Source organism: Hippocampus zosterae, chromosome 20 (assembly GCF_025434085.1).
Source record: "Hippocampus zosterae strain Florida chromosome 20, ASM2543408v3, whole genome shotgun sequence".
NCBI classification, from domain to species: domain Eukaryota; kingdom Metazoa; phylum Chordata; class Actinopteri; order Syngnathiformes; family Syngnathidae; genus Hippocampus; species Hippocampus zosterae.
Genome location: NC_067470.1, coordinates 7,328,422 through 7,344,410, shown reverse-complemented (window position 1 = coordinate 7,344,410; position 15,989 = coordinate 7,328,422). Strand labels below are relative to the sequence as shown.

Below are 15,989 nucleotides of genomic sequence, written 5' to 3'. Positions count from 1 at the left end.
ACGTGACGCGCCAGTTTCCCCCCTTTGTGATCACGGGGTGTCACCTAGTGGACGCCGGCTGGTATTACAAGGCTGTGGACACTTCATTAGGTACACATCGAATGACAGTTCACGTGCGTGTCGAGTATAAAAATCAACGATTGGACGTTAGTATTCGGGCATTTTAATGCCCAAAATAAAAGCGAGTCGACAGTTGGGCCAAATTTGAGTGTATATTTTTTTTTCATACAAGCGCCAGTTTCCCCACTCTGTGATCACCACGTGCCACCTAGTGGACGCCGGCTGTTATCACAAGGCCGTGGACACTTCATCGAATGACAGTTCACGTGCGTCAAGTACAGTATAACAATCAACGATTGGACGTCAATATTCGGGCATTTTAACGCCCCAAAAAAGCGAGTAGACCGTTGGGTCTGTTTTTTTTCATACAAGTCAACAAAAGCTTATTTTTTTTCAGGATGGAAAACTGTGAACTTTGATTGCGGGCCAGCAAGCAGCCATGCAAAGAAATGGCGGCGTTACATATAACATAGCGGGGTGCCTGTGACAGTGACAAGGCGACCAGCAATTAAGGGAGCTGTACGGGTGGCTGATGTTGGCTTGAGGGGGTTGTGTGCTTCCTTTTTCAGTCCTCTGACAGCAGTTAATTTGCGGACCTGTCACTCGCTTGCGGCTGCCATGCTCGTAATAATACAGTCAACAGAGTACTTTGCAGTTCTGCCTTTGCATCCCCCTGCTAGATTAGATTCCCAAGTGACCGCGGCGAGGCTCACGTGCCAAAACGTCCCGAGATAGCGCTGAGCCCTACTGGAAAATATGCAAATGAATTACCAGCAAGGAAAAGTGACAACATAATATGTAGAATTTAGCCTGCAGAATTGTGCTCATTTCCATTAGGCGTTGTACTGCATGTTAGCATTATGCAAGTTAAGGTTCTTTAGAAAGTGGAATTCATTGGTTGAATAATAGTGTTTTGAAATGCACCAATTTCAATTCAATTTTATTTTGTGTGTCAGTTTTACAGTCTACTTCACCTGTGAGTGAAAAGTCAATAGCTTGAAGCAAGCCCAATGGGCCTCTTATTTTGGAGAACAAACTGAGCAAGAGTTAGAACAGGCACGAAGGAACACTTTTTGAAAAGTTATTTTTTTAAAGTAGATATGTTTTAATACATTTAAATGTGTTTATTAGAGCAGATTTTCTTCGCCTTTAGTGTGTTTTGGGGGTGTGAAGCATACCACCTCTTTGCACTGCCTTAATTCTCCATTTATGCAACCAGTAGCAGCAAGCTCCTATATAACCATTTCTATTTTTCCTTTCGGATTACTATGATATCAAAATACTGATATTAGGCCTTTTTATGTCACACAAAATCCCCCCCCACACCTTTTTTTTTTTTTTTTACAATCCATCCTGGCTGCCTCTGCTTTAATTCCACTTCTTTGGGTCTGTGCCTTCATCATTTGTGGCTCCATTACGTTCCACAGACATGATCATCGCTTTATTGGAATTTCTCTAGCCGCATGCGCACTTCTTTTTATTATGTCGAGAATAGGAATTCCTACATGCTGCTCCTCAAATATGTCCTGATGCGATGCCATGCACAGGGAAGGAGCCTTTGGAGGGTACATTCAAGGCTAAACGAAGCTAACTAGGTATGTATTGATTTACAGCGATTTACCTATGCAAGCATTATATCAGCGTTCATTGTTAATTTCATGCATCTGTTCTGTGCTGCCTTACTTGGTGCACTAGAGGTCACAGTTTTTCAAATTTCCCCTGGTTTTTTTCTCATTTAAATTGCCTTTTTTTATGATGCTCTTGCCCCCACTTTTGCGGTTTGTTACTGTACCATGGACGGCAGGTGGCGCTGTTACACTTTCGAAAAAAACGAAATTATTGGAATGCAACAAGGTGAATGTGTGTTTTTCAAATGCCATGCTAGCGTGTACATTGCTCGCATGTTAGCATAATGCTCTCAGATTGCATCATGTTCACCGAACATGAAATCAAATATGTTGTGAGTTCATCTATTTTGTATATATTTATAGTTTACCTAATAAAACAGTGAAGCCCAAAAATATCCGATTTGATGTAATTACTAACGCCAAGTGTATTTTATTTATTTATTTATTTATTTCGAAGCGACCTGGACGCTACCATTTGCCTTGCTGGTGGAACATTCCACTGTGCTTGAAATACGTCACATGACTTGCTTTAACTTCTTTTTGGTCATCAAACCAATTTAATGTTGATTGAAGAACCATTCGGTTTCGCTGCAAAGCCGCTGTTTGCCCTCTAACTTGCACGCATCGAGATAAGGGCATCCCCCGCCCCTACCTTTCCCTCTCCCCGCTTGGTATGCTCCAAAAAGAAGCGGCTCCAGTTCTCAGTGTGCGAGCAGCCAAACAATTCGGTTCAATTTCTCTCCAGTCAGGAAATCGTTCTCTCATTTTTCACTCCGTCTGTCGAGACCAGCCGTCATTTTTGCTTTCCAATCGGAGCCGAGGAAAGCTGGAGTGGTTCAAAATGACCATGTACAAGAGCAAGCGTCGCAACCATCGCTGTGAGTTAAAAAAAAAAAATCAATGGCATTTTTGTGAGATAATGAGTGCGCGCCCGTGTTGAGATGTCAATCACATTAGATGTGTGGTGACATACATTTCTCAAGATCATTTTATATTGTGAAATAAATATTATACACATCAACGTAAGAATAAGTGAACCATTGTTCATATAAAAATGTCAAATACATTTCACTTTTTAGTATTTAAACGTAAACATTTGTCAACTACTCTACTGTTCAATATTAAGAGTAAACGCGTTCAATGGATCTCATTTTTTAATATCATCCAAATATCAAATACAAAATAAACACAAATTTCATCTTAAATAACTTGCATAAAAGCACATTTAAGTGAACAGTTTTTAATACTTTCATACAAGAGTAAGTTAACCCCTGTCAATAAAATGTAAGGTGTAATTTTTTAACAGTTGCTGTCATACAAATGTAAAAATAAGCAAACCGTTGTTAATATAAAAATGATAGTTTTGTCTTTGGTTTGTTTTTTTATTGGGGAAAATGAAATGACCCAAATTGGAATTCTCACTGTGTTGTGTATGTGCTTCCTCTAGTGCTACATACAATAATTCCTGCCAAAGTACTGTTCATTTTTGTTCAATTTTTAAGTAATTGCTGCATTTAATCTTCCAGAAGTTTTTGTTTTTCAACCCGAAGACAGCTGGGATAGGCTCCCGAATCCCCGCGACCCACGCGTAGATAAGCGACTCAGATAATGGATGAATGTTGTAATGAAATCATTTCGTTCTGTTTTTTTTTTAAATTATTATTATTTTTCTATTGTTTAAGGTCTACTTGGTGTAAAAGGTTTGCGCACCACTGCTGTGAATACAAACAAAATATAGACAAAGTGAAGCACTATGAGTACTTTCCAGATGCCCCGCAGTCGTTGCTAGATCTGATTATTATTAGCATAAGCAGACAAATATTTGTATCTCCGACTACTTGTTTTTCCTACCCGCTCTGTCGATGTTTATCCCAACAGTGGGAAAATTGTTCTGCTTTTCACAGTTGATCCTAGCTGGGTTTTTGCGGCTCACACAAAAGCGTCCGCCGCGTCTTATCTGCGCTGAAGGGGCCGCGGATTATGAGCTGATCCCTCTGAGGATGCACGCGGCGACAGAGGCATGGGGGGGCGGGGGGGGGGGGGCGTTGTCCGACGTGCCGTTTGAGCTTGATAGGACTTTATGGCTGCTTCATTTTCCTATCAGCTCAGTTCTAAATTTCCTCACAAATGCCACCAAGTCGAAGTTGACTCTGAAATCGACACGTAACCAACCCTAAAAAATAATCGCTGTGCCGTCGAACCGTGCTTCTAATGAATAATCCATTCCAAACTACAACTAAACAAAGCAAATGTCACTCTTGTTTTTGTTCAAACGTCAGCTTTCATGTCAGTTTGTTGCCCGCAGCGAACAAATCATTTGCCCTGCGCCTAATTGCGACATCTTCAAACTCTCTATTGTAAGCTCTTTGAGTTATGGAACATTGTGAAAATGTTTCACGGCGGTGATGACTTCTTTGTTGGTGAAGAGGCTGGTGCCAACCCCGACTGTGTATCCAAACAAAATGTTGACAGCGGTAGCGTTTGATGTTTTTGCGCCTCGAACCGCTCCTTTGAAATGCAGATGCGGCCCCCCTACTTGACCCCCCGCAACGGGAAGGTTGCCTCCTGTCGCCTCGATATGCTCTCCCCAGCAGGGAGGGCGGGGCCTTTTGCCTGCCAAAACTATCCTGTTGCTAGTGCCAGGTAAACAAAGCGATCTCGTTTTCTCGTTCTCCCAATCTTGGCACTTTGTTGTTGCGGGTATCACAATCGTGAGGACAGATGTATTTTTTTTGGGGGGGGGCGGAGGGGTTGATTGATTTTTCATTAACCATTTCAGGTACGGCGGTCACTACAGTGGACATCTTATCATGTTTTCAGGTTACAGGATGCATGAAAATGAAAATTCTGTTTTGCATCAGAGTTCACTCTACAGCGGGTTACAGTCTTGCCATGGAAACGTCTCAACCCACCCCCCCCCCAATTTTTTTTAAGGCCATCGTCGCCATTCCTCCTCAACACGAGTGCCCGCAACAGAAGGTGGAGACGACATTCTCCCAATCCGACACGCAGCGAGCGGAATCGTCGCTGCGGAAACGAGCTGTCGGCGACCTCTCCCAGCGGCGTCTTTCCAGAGAGAGACGGGATTAAAACTCGAGCTGCGTGTCCTCTCCCTGCGCTAGTTTCATGCACGACCAAAATTGACAGTATTCGTCACCGTTTAAGTCCAGGGAAAAGCCAAAAAAAAAAATTTTAAATTTCTATGTGAAGTAAATAAAATGCTTAATTTTGGGAATAAGCCTTATTGCAATTTATCCTGCTCTTTTGAATGCTGCCGATACCAACAACCGATACCGATAAGGCAAAAAAAAAATATGAATAAATCCACTACTCCTTGCAGGTATTTGGCAATAAACTGCAGTGCGGACGCAAATTGTCATGTCAGTCAGAAAGAAAGGAAAGTATTTGTTCACAATTTGTCATTGTGTTAACTGAAATGTTATCAAAAGGTATCAGAAGTATTGATACTCTGTAAGTGAATAACGGTGATCTTGTGGAAAAGGTGATATCCAATCGCCGCATTTTGATATACGGTACATCAAGCATTACAGGTTTCTTGATGTCGGTAATGTCAATGGGCCGTATGTGACGTACACACCCATGCTTTTCCCACCCCTTCTTTAATGTCTGTCATAGACGTTAGCATGACAAATAAATTTCAGCTACCATGTAACTCGCATCTCACGCCAGCATAACTCGACGTGCGAGGCGGGTTTTAAACGAATCCAGTTTGGAAGCTGTGACATATCGCGACATATTGCGAAATAACGCACGGGGAATCTGGCGGGGTGGTAGAACACTCAAGTTAAAGCGCAAAGGGGACTGGTGGCGGGGGTGGGGGGGTGTAATCTTTCTGAAATGGATTCCAAACACTCCGCATTGTGCACCGCAATCTCGTTGACTGTCTTCCCACGGGAAGGCGGGTCGACCGCGGGGTGGCGGCGATGGATGGTCTAACAGCCTGCGGCGTAACAGCAGAGCGCTCTCGGGTCAGTCCAAGGTCGGAGAGGGAGAGACGGGACCACTCCGCCTGGCGCGGCAAAATAACTCGTTTGTATTCGCCCAACGTTGCAAGGCGATCGATGGCGCGCCCCTTTGCGAGATGACTCGTTCATCAGCAGCCCAAAATCGTTATGACTTATTCATGTGGAGTTTTCGCCGTGACAATTGGCGTCCCTGAAAGTTTCTCCTCACCGTTGTGAGTCGACGTCGGGTAGAAACGCTGAACCCCACGATATTGCGCTTTTTCCACGCTGTTCACGCATGTCAGTCGGTAGCATTTCACATGACAATTCAGCATTCACCCTTTCATGCGCCCCGTAACCTGATAGCATGAAAGGGTTAAGCTAAGCTAATGGTTTGGTTCGCGTTTACCCGTCAATTGCATTCTTTCAATCGGGATAGGTGTGTGGAGAGTCTGGTACTGCCCGTTCTGTGAATTTCCAGCTTGGACCCAATCTAAATGATGCACACCCACCAGTAGATGGCAGCGATTGCACGTTTTCTTTTTGAAAGGACAGCGGTTAGCCACCTCGGCGCAGTGTGGCAAAGGATAGGTTAGCATTTAGCTTCTCCCAGTAGTTCCCAAGAGGATGGCCGACTGTTTCGCCGTAAATGGCAGGCAGCTTTTGCAGCTCTTTGGTCTGACGAGTGCCGATGATGCCATCAAGGTCAAGGTCGTCTTTATTGTCGAACATCATCAGCAAGTATTATCGCAATTTGACGTGAAAATCCACGTGATGATTTTTGATGTTTTGATAGTGATCTCATTTTAAGATTAAAGCCTCCCTCTCATTTTTGCTGACCACTTGCGACATGATATTATTTTGAGTGTCACACCCCTATTCCAAGCATTTTATTCTTTTTATTTTTTATTTTTTTGCCTTCGCTGTATAATGCAGGCATCCAAGTTTGATCGTCGGCTCGGAGTTTGAGTTGGTTTTCCTTCCAAGTTCCGGCGCTTTGACTCGGCATCCGCCGCTTTCATTTCCGGTTGATTTGGCCTGCCTCCCAGGAACTGCAAAAGTTTAAAGGACCTATTGACGACCTTTGCCCGACCCGTCGAGAAACAATTCCGCATCAGTCAAGCCGTGTGGTCGCGCAACTTTTCCACAAGTAGTCCCCCCCAACCCACCAACGCATGCGAGGGCGTCAGATGTTTTCTCTTTTAACGCCGACTGCTTTGAGCCCCGACAGCGTCCCATCGCCGTATCATGAAGTGGCACTCCGTCGGAGCGTCATTAGCATTGTTTTTATGTTACAAAGTCACTTTCTTGTTGCACTTCAGTGTCAGGAATATTTGTGTTTTTTTTTCCACCGTTGAATTATTTATTCGCCTTATTCCATCGGAAGACTTTTTGGAGTGTGCCGTCATCATGAATCCAATCTGCTCAAATGGATTACGAAGTAGTCGAAAAGTCAGTTTGGTACACGATTGCTGTTTGGTTCACCGCACTGGCTACGTGAAGAGAACAAAAAACGCAACGTTGACAAGACGCTGATGCCTCACTGAAGTCAAGACGTTAACGGACATGAGTGTGTGTCTGTGTGTGTGTGTGTCTTCAGACATCAACATGGCCGGCGAGCCGAAGCCTTACCGACCCAAAGGCGTCTCCAAGAGGCCCCTCTCGGCGGTCTACAGGTATGATCGCCGTCAATGCACACAATTTCCTTCTCGTCCTCTGATTACGTCGCAATGAGCCGCCCGTTGCGGATTTATCATGACATTCGTTACGAATTGTGAAATGAGTCATTCAAATGAATTTTTTTCGCATTCAAATTTGTATTTGTTTATTTTTTTTATTCGTTTTATCTTTATATTTGGTTGTCTTATTTCAATAAATAATTTTTTTAGGTCCTCTCTAAAATGATGTGTGAAGACTCACTTTGTGCATGAAAGGAAAGCGCTAATGCATGGCAAAAATCTGTTATTGGACCTTGGGAAAAGTAGCCATCTTTTTTCTCTCTTTCGCAGTGGTTACGAGTTTGACTATGAGTACTACAGAGATGACTTCTACGCCAGGTACGTTTCACCACGTCGCTAACTTTGCTGCTAACCCAGTTCAATATCGCTGATATTCAGTGACCGACCTGCCGTCGGTGTAAAATCCATCGAAACAACTATTTTAGAGCCCCCATCGCTGCAACAATTTATAAAGTGCAGTATCATAGATCGACATTTTCATTGAGAAAAAAAAAACACTCCAGAAAGTGTGTGTTGTTTTTTGGAATGGTTTGGAACGGCTTAACCGCATTCCCATCCAGTTCACTGGTAAACGATGATTTGCGATTCAAATACAATGAAATTTGGACTTGCCTGTACACTGTAAAAGCCCATGAAAAAAAAAGTTTCAAAATGGACCGCGGTGTAACAGCGACACTTTATTTGAAAATAAACGGGTCTGATTGGGAAAACATTGGCTTGAATGCAAATCTGCACTGTTGCTAGGCGACTGTTGGAAAGCTGCCCCTAAGGCGGCTGAAAGGAGAAATAATACACCCGCACACACACACTCACACAATTTAAAACAGATACCATGTGTCTTAATGCCTTATCAATTTCTGCGGTGAAAATACACAAAAGGAGAACAAATTATTTTATGGCACAACCAGCAGCCAGTTAAACTCATTGCTCAGCTCGCCACCTTCTCCCGCTCGGTCATTTCATTTGAGGCACTCCGGAGACAATACGATGTCATTTTCCATAAGGTTTTCAGATTTGCAACGAACGCAATGATCTTTTTCTTTACGTCTTGCTGAAGCGAGACAGAGAGAGGGAGCACTCGGCCCCTCTCTTGTTGCCGCGGTTGTTTTCCCCCTCGGAAATGTCAAACTTGTCGTGAGCGTCATCCCAAGCGGAAGACGACACCTCCGTTTGACATTGACTTTCCTCTTGTCGGCCTCCTCGCTGTTAACCCGAGCGTTAACAGTGTTGTGTAACAAAAAAAAAAAAACTCTGCATCTGTCGCTTTGCACGACTAAAATGTAATATTCTTTTCTTTTTAGGCTTTTCGACTACCACGGCCGAGTGGCGCCACCCCCGCGATCCGTGATCCCCCTGAAACGCTCCCGGGTGCTGGCGGCCTCCTCCCGCCGCATCAAGACCTCCTTCCCCGCCAAGACGTCATCGTCCTCCTCGTCCTCGTCCTCCAGACCGCCCACCTCCTCCTCCTGCTCTGCCGGCGTCAAACGTACGTACGATGCGACGCTTTCTTTTTTTCTTTCTTTGTGCAGCCGCGCCAAGGCTTTAATCGCACTAATGCAATTTTGTTCCTTCTGAAAAGCTGAAGGCTGAATGCAAATCTACAAAAGCGTATTTTGTCAGAGAGAAAGAGTAGGGAGGGGCATTTTTGAGCCTTACATATTGCTTCACCAATGATTCAGAAAGAAGGAAAAGTGTATTCTTTTTGTTTGACATGACTGTAATCGTGTGCCGCCTCCGGATGCTTTTGATGAATTACTTTGACCGCCAAATGGAAAAGCTAATCCAGTGAGCGGGAAGCTAGTCAGCTAAAAGAGCAATAAATCATATTGCCCGACATCAATCTTTGTGACAGCAGTCTCCTGTATCTGATCTGAATCCAACTATACTCTCAGTCTAGAAAGTGGACTTATGTAAAACCGAGTCCTAACACGTCATAGTCTGCGCGCACGAGTGATGTCATAATTACTGAAGAATCGACAGCACACTTTCTCTCTCTTACTCGCACATGGTGGTTGCTTGAAGGGGAAGTCAAGTGAAAAATGATCCATGTTTTTTGCGGTCCTGCTAATCTAATTAATTTTCTGACTTGACCTTCCCTTTATAAATGAAATCCAACTGTACTGTACTTAGCAAGTGATTGTTTTATGTACAGTAGTACACCTCTACTTCCGAAATGAATTGGTTCTGGAAGAAATATCTTAACCAAAAAACTAATGTAAGTAGCAGTTTTAAGACGCGTTTTCCATGTAAATACCCAAATCCTTTCCAAGACCCCCCCCCGCCCCTCCAATTCAGACATAAATGTAAATGCATCAAAATATGTTACAAATGCATGTGCAATTAAATTATTGCACAATAAACGACAGGATAAAATAAAAATGATGGTCATTTAACTTTTAACTGCATGCTCATTGTTTTTTTTTTGCCCTCTTCGGTCCATGTTCACGCTCACAAGTGGTTTTCCCCTGGCGTTTTATAAAGAACTGATCCAAGGACCCATCGCCCGACTGGTGAACACTTTTTCTGGGTGATTCACATTTACGTAAAACTATCGGGCCATACTGTATTTTTACCTTTTCGTATCTTGAATTTTTTTTTCGTAACGAGGCAATATTTTCCTGTTGAGACGTTTTCTACTTATCACCACTGGTCAAGTCGAAAGAGGCCCTCGGACAACGTAATAACGAGGAAACAACAAAGTGTAAATTGGTCATTTTCCGTACCGAGCATCACATAAATCATCCCGCTGCATTTTAACAAGTTGCTATCCCATTATTCACCGTTTGCTACTTGTGTGGCCAAGGTTGTTCTTTTTCCGCAATAAGCCCTAGTGAGGGATTAAAAAGTCCTCGCTGGAGAGCGTGTGGTTTATTTTTTATTCATGGCGCACGCGTTGGCGATGCGTGAATAATGGCGTGAAAAGGAAGTTTGGATTCCGAGCGCATCGCTCCGCCCAGGAAAACTCTCTTAGGTTTGTTTTCCGAAAGCTCTGGGCATCTTCTCCGCAGCGCTGACACAATCTGATGGATGTCAAAGACCATTACCGCTCATCTGCGAGAGGCCGCCATGTCGGCGGCTCTCGCAGTGCGGCAGAAGCAAAAAGCTGGGGGGGGGTAACACACCGCTCATTAATTTATAGTCCTTAAGCGTGCGATCTGCTGATGGGCTCCGCAATTAAAACGTCTCTCTTCTCCTCGCCTGAAGAAAAAAAAATTACTTGTGTTAGGTGTCATGAAAAAGAAGAGCAGGATTCAGTAAACAGACGCAAATCTCTCCTTGTTTGTCACGCAGGAAGTGAACAGGAGAAAACGTGGCATCAAAATCTGCATTCTAAAGAGACTGTACAGAGAAAAAGAAAACATTTTCATAGTTTTAATCATTCTACATAGTTCATCTTATTGACATGCTTAAATTTATTAAAACACTCTTTTTAAAGTGTCCCTCGAGACATCCATTTGAAATATTAAACCACACTTGACAAATGAACAAACAATATAGATGAATAAAGTGTATCAATGAAGTATTTGCGAGGGGGGAATATTTGGATTTTATTTTTTGTTTTTTGTTTTTCAAGAATCATCAGGTAAAACTGTTTCCTAAGTGTCCAATCCCAATTTCGTGCCACTTTGTCACTCATTTTGTCATTTGTTGTTTGCTTATCCACCACGGCACGTGTTAGCATTAGCTATAGCCTGCTAGCCGCCATTTGAAAACGGAGCGGCCTAGCTTGTACTGCTCCAAGTATAGTTTTTTTTATGGCTTATTCATAACGTAGTCAATTTTAACTATAAAAAAAAAATTATTGAAGAAATTAAGTCAAATGCACACCCGTCGCACAAACATTAGCCAACCTAGCGTAAACACAAGCTACATGATTGGCAAGTTGTGAATATTTTACTCCCGAGCAAGCGCAACCAAGAATGAACACTTTGTTCTAATTAATCTATTCCTAGCGGGGGAGGGGGGCCAGCAAGATATTTAGGCTTTAGTGATCTTAGCATCTAAGCTAGCTATGGTAGCATTTTGTTTGTGCCACTACATGTACGTTGTGCGTGAGGCCTTGTCCCTCGTTGCGGTGCTCAGCAGTGAAGACGGAGCAGCTGCAGACCATCAAGAGGGAGCTGACGCAGATCAAGACCAAAATTGACTCCTTGCTCGTACGCCTGGACAAGATCGAGATGCAGCAGCGAGGCGAGACCGGTGAGAGAACGCCGTCCGCACGGGGACACGCCCACACACTCCTGCGGGGGGATGAAAATCTGCACTATAGGAAAAACCAAACCAATACATTAAAACATTCTATTGTTTTCTATTTTTCTTTGCAATGTCTCAGCATTAGCAACTAGAATTGTTTATTTATTAGAAAGAAAATTGGGGCGGGTGGGTGATTTCTACTCCCAGAGTCTCAGAGGAAGTACGAGGACAACTGCGACTCGCTGCACGACGAGTCGGCATCAGAGGCGGCGGATAACTCCGGCGAGGAGGGCGGCGAAGACGCACTGATGGACGCCGAAGCCGGAGAGATGAGCGATGGCGTCGAGGGCGACTACGACGAGGAGGAGCAGGAGGGTGCCCATCATCTGGTATTTTCCCCCCAAAAAAAGAGGAAGTCTTTGTCTCCTCCTCAAGTAAAAAGGCAACGAAATTATTCATGGCCCGACATCCGAGAGCTAGGGCGCCCGGACTGACACATCCTCCCTGACGACCTCGTATCAAACGCACCCACGCAGTTGGCGGCGCGCGCACACGCACACACATGCACTCACTCACAATTGGGGGCAGTGATTGAAGCGCAGGGTCAGAGAACCCAGCGGAGGGTTGGGGGTGCATAAGAGGTTGATTGCAATAGAAGTCAAAGGATCCACAAGGGGCTCAAGTTTCGGTTTCTGACAAACTTCAGTCAACCCTGCCAACTTTGAATGATTAAAAAGAACAAAAATCGGCAAGTGTCTACGTACTGGCTTTCAAGTCAGCAATGATATAAATCGGTTTTGGGTCGTTATCCCAAAGCAGAAATCACAGGTTGAGCCGTGCCAGCCTGCCGTCATGCAACATTTATTAGCCATTAAGCGCACGGCAACGCTAATGAGGGACATTCTTTACGCACGCTTACTCATTTATTTTTCGGTACGCTCATATGAATGGATTGTTTCCGTGTGAAACGGCGGGCTACTTTTAAACTGGTCTGCTTCTCTTTTTGCAGATGGAGAACCACGTATCCGACATCGACAACTGAGGTAAGCGCATTTCTTTGCACTTTCTCAGTTGTGGCGGCTTTTCCAGCTCAGTCCTGCCTTGCATGTTGTGGGGCAATGTGGTACTGCCAAAAATAAAAATTAAAAAAAGTAGAACTCTTCTAATGACGTGCTTGAACAGAATATAAAGAATTCAACAGTTGTGTATGACATGGCCACTGGGGGCAGTACAACACATTCACAAAGCTACAAACGAAGAAGACTTTCACAATAAAGTGACTCGGGGAAACGACATTTGTCACTTTTGACAGGATAAAGAATATTTTTTATATTTTCTGTCTACATGTGTTGCTGAACTGTTTGTGTTCAAGTATATATATATTTTTTGTTTTCGATGGCCCTATAGATGCTCACCGTTTCCGAAGTTTTTCTGCCATTTTCTGAGAGCTAGGAAAATGAGTTTGCTCTTTGTCACTGCAGGATGCCAAGGAATTCTCAATTCCCTTCAACCGGACGGGGAAAGGATAACGAGTCGCGACTGGAAGCGACGCTGGATCAAAATGTGATGTATAGTATGTATTTAAAAAGAAAAAAAGAATCATCATTTTGAAAAAGCAAGCAAGAGTCGGACACTACTTTGCACTCTACGTTTTTGTCCTCCATTTTGCGCTGCAAAATGGAATGTCCGACAGAACGTTTGGACCATTTTTATGCTCTGCCGGGATACATGTTGGTCGTCTACAGCTGTAGGATTGTTTGTTTTTTTCCACCCCTCTGCTGTTTTTTGCTCAACTAGCCAAATGTCGCTATTTGATGATGAATTCATGTGTTTTTGTGTGCGTATGAGCTTTGTTTACATTTTCTGTGGCTATGATAATACATGCGTGCCAAAAAAACCCCACCAAATTCACTACTTGATGGGATTCATTGTCGTTGCAGATGGAGATTTTTTTTCCCCTTCACGTGTTTTTGGGGGGGGATAGCCAACATTGCTAATCTAACAGCTCATATTTTTTGTTTTCTTAAATTTTTGGACGGGTTTCTTTTCAATTTGTGCGTTCATTTTGTTTTTTTTATCTAAATGAAAGTGTCTGTCGGCGACCACTGTGAAACCTGACTGACGTCTTCTGGATCTGTAAGCCTTACGGGTCCACATTTTTGTCTTCATTTACTTTGTACAAAAATACATACCGTATTTTTTCAGACTCTCTGAACACACGCACAGTTGATGTCACGGCGTCAAGAGTGAATTTTGTCACGCCGTCAAGAGAGCACCTCGTGTTGATGTCGGCAAACAAGTTCCGGTAGGATGTAATTTCCACTTCATGTTATGGAAAAGTTTTTCTTTGAGTTGAACCCGTTTGGGGGACCAGCGGTCACTACAGTGGACAGCTCATTATGTTATTAGGTGACAGGGTGCATGAAAGGGTTAAAATGGCTTTCCCATGTCGCACCTGCATATCAGTCGCCGGGTCAACCAAACGATGAAAAGTCCCCCAAAAAAATGCGGTAACCATGCAGGGTCCTTTTATTTCTTTACATTTTGTGCATTTGTTTAAAAAAATACATATACTTTAGCTCTCGACATGAAACTGTGAATCACCAAGCTCATGACTCTTAATGCTTCTTATTTTTGCGAAAAGAAAAAAATGGCAGTATGTCATTACTATACAGGACAGTATACGACACTTGTGATTTGAACGCCACAGATTGAAAATGGCTGCGCAAATTGAATCCCACTTTTTAAATGCCAAGATGGGGGAGAAAAAAAAGAATGAAAAAAAAAAGATATGTGGTACATTTGTTTTCAACTGTGAACTGAGTACGGTATGTCCTCAGAAGAAATTGTTCTTCTTGGAGATGAAAAATGACAAATCCAGACAGACAAAAAAAAAAAAGGCTGTGTTGGGTGATTTGTGTGCTTTAAATCACACAGGCACCATCACAAACTCAAAAATCAAGAATAAAAAAAAAAGGCTTTTAGCAATCATTTCTTACTTTCGTTCAATTTTTCATACGCTGGATGTGGCGGTGGTTACCATGGCAACAGCAGCGCGATGACGAGCTCTTCAATGACCAGTTTGTTGTGAGCAGACAACCGTTTTTTAAAAAAATTACATTTTTTTTGTACAAATATTTTTATCAAAGGCATGTTTCAGTTTACCTACAAAAAAGGAGAGGAAAGAAATATTGTGCACTATATATATATATATATTTATATATATACTGTATATATACAGGTATATGTGTATATATATATATAAATATATATATACACAGTATATGAAAGGTGTTCCAAGGGGAAAGGAAAGTTCATTGCTATTTATTGTATATATAAAGATTTGTGTTCCTATGAAGTCAATAAAGTTTGTGTCACATTTATTTTCAATATGCCTTTCTTATTTACACAGTCCAACCATCTTCAAATGCTATTTTTCACTTTTGTCTTTTGAATTGCAAAATGCTGTCAAATTGTCGCGTTGGTTTTGGCAAGGTTGCCCTCAACATGTGTGGAACTCACCAGTTTTCACAAACGTGTTACTACTTTATTGGTCCTCAACAGGAGCCCCTAGACCTCAATAGTGCCCCCTATAAGGGTTAAAAAAAAAGGTCTCAGGGACACATGCCTGAAATTGAACAGGAAGTCAGCCGTTTTGCTTTGTTTTCCTCCCAAATCTCACCCGACTCTTGCAGAAGAGAGAAATGTAATCAACGGGCAGGGCAGTCCCAAGGTCCGCCAGGCTATCGATCTTTGTCATTTTAAGCGGAGGCACCCTTGTATGAACAAAATGGCTGACCGGGCTAATACCACCACATATCTCAGCAGCGTGGCCGGGCAGCAGGGCTGAACCAATCTGCTGGATGGGGGGGCGATGGGATCAATACTTTTGAAAATACTCAACAGAGTTGAAGGCGATTGCTCCTTTCCTGTAAGACTTTCCATGAAAAAAAAAAACATCACTCTGAACTCAAATCAATTTGTGCTCAGCTAAAGATGTAATTTGTGGATTTTTGAAAGCAGCCGAGTTGCAAAACTTGTGCTGAATCCAAATAAGAATCTCATCATTGTGCATTTACATGATGGCAGTAACAAAGCATCTCCCGACAGCAAATAGACTGCTATTCAATTTGAAAGCATTCCCACACTTTTGTTTTAAAATAGCATTGATATGAATAGTTATCACTTACAACAGAGAGACAAACAAATATATAAAACAGAATGTCCAGTTTGGTGTGATTTCACACAGCAAGAGACTAACCGGTACTCTCTCACAACGAATGAATGGCGCGCACTTCTCACTTCTGTATGTTAACCGCGCCCGCAGCACCACCTGGTGGCCAGTGATGAATAATGCACAAGTAAAACATTCGAAATGTTGAATTACACCAGTTCAAATACTG

The 15,989-nt window shown here is 42.9% G+C and overlaps 1 protein-coding gene and 1 long non-coding RNA gene across 5 annotated transcripts in view; both read left to right on the top strand.

The window, feature by feature from the left end:
• The window catches only part of LOC127592900 (RNA-binding Raly-like protein), a 99,412-nt gene extending 86,211 nt beyond the window's left edge, over positions 1-13,201 (top strand). For 3 of the 4 annotated variants that reach the window (XM_052053970.1, XM_052053971.1, XM_052053972.1), the window contains 7 exons: positions 7,254-7,329; positions 7,663-7,710; positions 8,694-8,878; positions 11,476-11,592; positions 11,794-11,975; positions 12,596-12,629; positions 13,068-13,201. In XM_052053970.1, coding sequence (XP_051909930.1) covers positions 7,254-7,329; positions 7,663-7,710; positions 8,694-8,878; positions 11,476-11,592; positions 11,794-11,975; positions 12,596-12,628 — 641 coding nt within the window. In that variant the 3' untranslated portion in view covers position 12,629; positions 13,068-13,201. Of the gene's footprint in view, positions 1-2,355; positions 2,567-7,253; positions 7,330-7,662; positions 7,711-8,693; positions 8,879-11,475; positions 11,593-11,793; positions 11,976-12,595; positions 12,630-13,067 lie in introns of those variants that run through there. The other variant, XM_052053973.1, reaches the window with a different exon arrangement.
• Positions 13,202-13,641: 440 nt separating this feature from the next.
• LOC127592907 (uncharacterized) lies at positions 13,642-14,976 on the top strand. Its single transcript, XR_007960238.1, has 2 exons — positions 13,642-14,827; positions 14,868-14,976. It is a non-coding gene; the product is annotated as an uncharacterized LOC127592907 (long non-coding RNA).
• Positions 14,977-15,989: the final 1,013 nt, after the last annotated feature.